The 1655-nt window shown below is 39.6% G+C and overlaps 1 protein-coding gene across 1 annotated transcript in view; it reads right to left on the bottom strand.

Annotated features, from left to right (window-relative positions):
- Positions 1 to 1651, bottom strand: part of LOC104164692 (transcription factor COE2-like) — a gene marked incomplete at its 5' end in the record, with an annotated part of 8790 nt that extends 7139 nt beyond the window's left edge. The window contains 2 exons of the mRNA XM_009704099.1: positions 251 to 314; positions 1303 to 1651. Of these exons, the coding sequence (XP_009702401.1) occupies positions 251 to 314; positions 1303 to 1651 (413 nt within the window). The remainder of the gene's footprint in view (positions 1 to 250; positions 315 to 1302) is intronic.
- Positions 1652 to 1655: the final 4 nt, after the last annotated feature.

Below are 1655 nucleotides of genomic sequence, written 5' to 3'. Positions count from 1 at the left end.
TAAACATAAGAACAAATCCATTTAGTTTCATCTAGCACCTTAATAAACATGCTCAGAAAGACCATTTAGTTTTGTTTCCTCTAGTGTGTTTCCCAAGCCCATCCACACCAGGTAAACTTCAGAGCCCATCCCTCCACTGAAGGGGCATCATGCAAGGGAATTTCTGTGTAATTTAGATACCATAGCAACAGGACCTACAAACCTCGCCTTACTGTACAGCCTACAGAAGGTGACTGGAAAGGGGACTCACCATTGCTATAAAGGAGTTGGAGTTTGTAATGCGTGCCGTTGTTCGTCTTTTCATTGCCTTGCTCCTGAAAGAGAGAATTAAAAAAAATTCTTCCAGAACTTACACTTGGCACATTTAAAATGCAAAAGCTGATAATCATGATGGAAATGACAACAAAGTTCATTAAAATTCTGAGAGGTGAATCCACTGATTGGGATATATTAACCTTCCGAATGACCCAGGACAAGCTACAAAATACTGCTGACATCTTTTCCTGTAGGAGTTCAAGAACTTCTTTTCCACTCTTACTTGCTATTATGCTCTCAACTTTGTCAAGGCAATACACCAAGACTAATTTGTACATTTCAAGGCAGTTAACGTAAAGCAGATTAATAGTGGGAAAACTCAGTGAGTTTGATTTTTAATATGTTCCTTACTTTGCAATAGTGTTATTTTGAGTCATTATTGATATTTATTTCCTGAAGGTTGTGTTACAGGGATGTTTCTTGCATGTTTTTTTACTGTATTTTCCTAGAAGATAATTATTTATGAGCTTCCCCCATAATTAAAAAAAAATCTTGCCCATGACTAAAAAAATAATGGTAAAAAGAATGTGAAGTGGTCAAACACATGGATTTAAAATCCAAAAGCAAATTATTTTCAAGTCCTGCCATTGACTCTGGACTCTTAAGAAATACATGTGATCAAGCTGAACAGATAACATGACATATTACAGGTCAGATTCCACTTCTGTTAGGGTACTAATAAAACTTGGCAGATCTGGTGGTTATCAAAAAAAAAAAAAAAAGGGCATTTATCCCCCATGAATTTTTTTAATTCTATTTTTAGTAGGTGTATGAAATTCCCATTGTATTCCTGACACAGCAGAGGCTTACAAACCCTTTTAACTACAGCAGCGCACAGAGGGGAACAGCTCTACCAAAGCACTGAACCCTTGACCGAGAGCTGGTTGTATTTTGTTAGGGACAACAGGTATTAGAAGTTAGCAGCTCAACGGGGAGAAGATCAAATTTGGAGAGGAAAAGAGGAAGAAGAAAGATAACAAGCCTTACTTTATCATTTTCTACAAAGTCCACAAAAGCTGTCCTCTCTATTTCCACGGGCTGCCCCTGTCTGTCGTAGAGAGCCAGAACAAAGTGAAAGAAATTGGATTTCCTCAAGTTGGAGGGTGGCTGCTTTTCAAAGTGAGCTCTGGACAAAGCTACTCCGCTGTAGAGGAAACATACGGGACGGGGTGTGGAGGGAGAGACAAAGACATTACCAGGTTGTGCAGTAGTAACAGCAAAACAACAACAGAAAAGGCAGAATACATTCAGAGAAAAGCGGGGAATCGTCCACCTTGTGCGAGTGCCGCTGGAGGTTACCAACACTCGCTTGTCATCGCTGATGCCGACCTTGGCGCTTG

This window comes from Cariama cristata, unplaced genomic scaffold, assembly GCF_000690535.1.
Source record: "Cariama cristata isolate BGI_N322 unplaced genomic scaffold, ASM69053v1 scaffold33877, whole genome shotgun sequence".
Classification (NCBI taxonomy): domain Eukaryota; kingdom Metazoa; phylum Chordata; class Aves; order Cariamiformes; family Cariamidae; genus Cariama; species Cariama cristata.
Note: the sequence above shows the minus strand (reverse complement) of the source record. Positions and strands in the feature narration are given on the sequence as shown.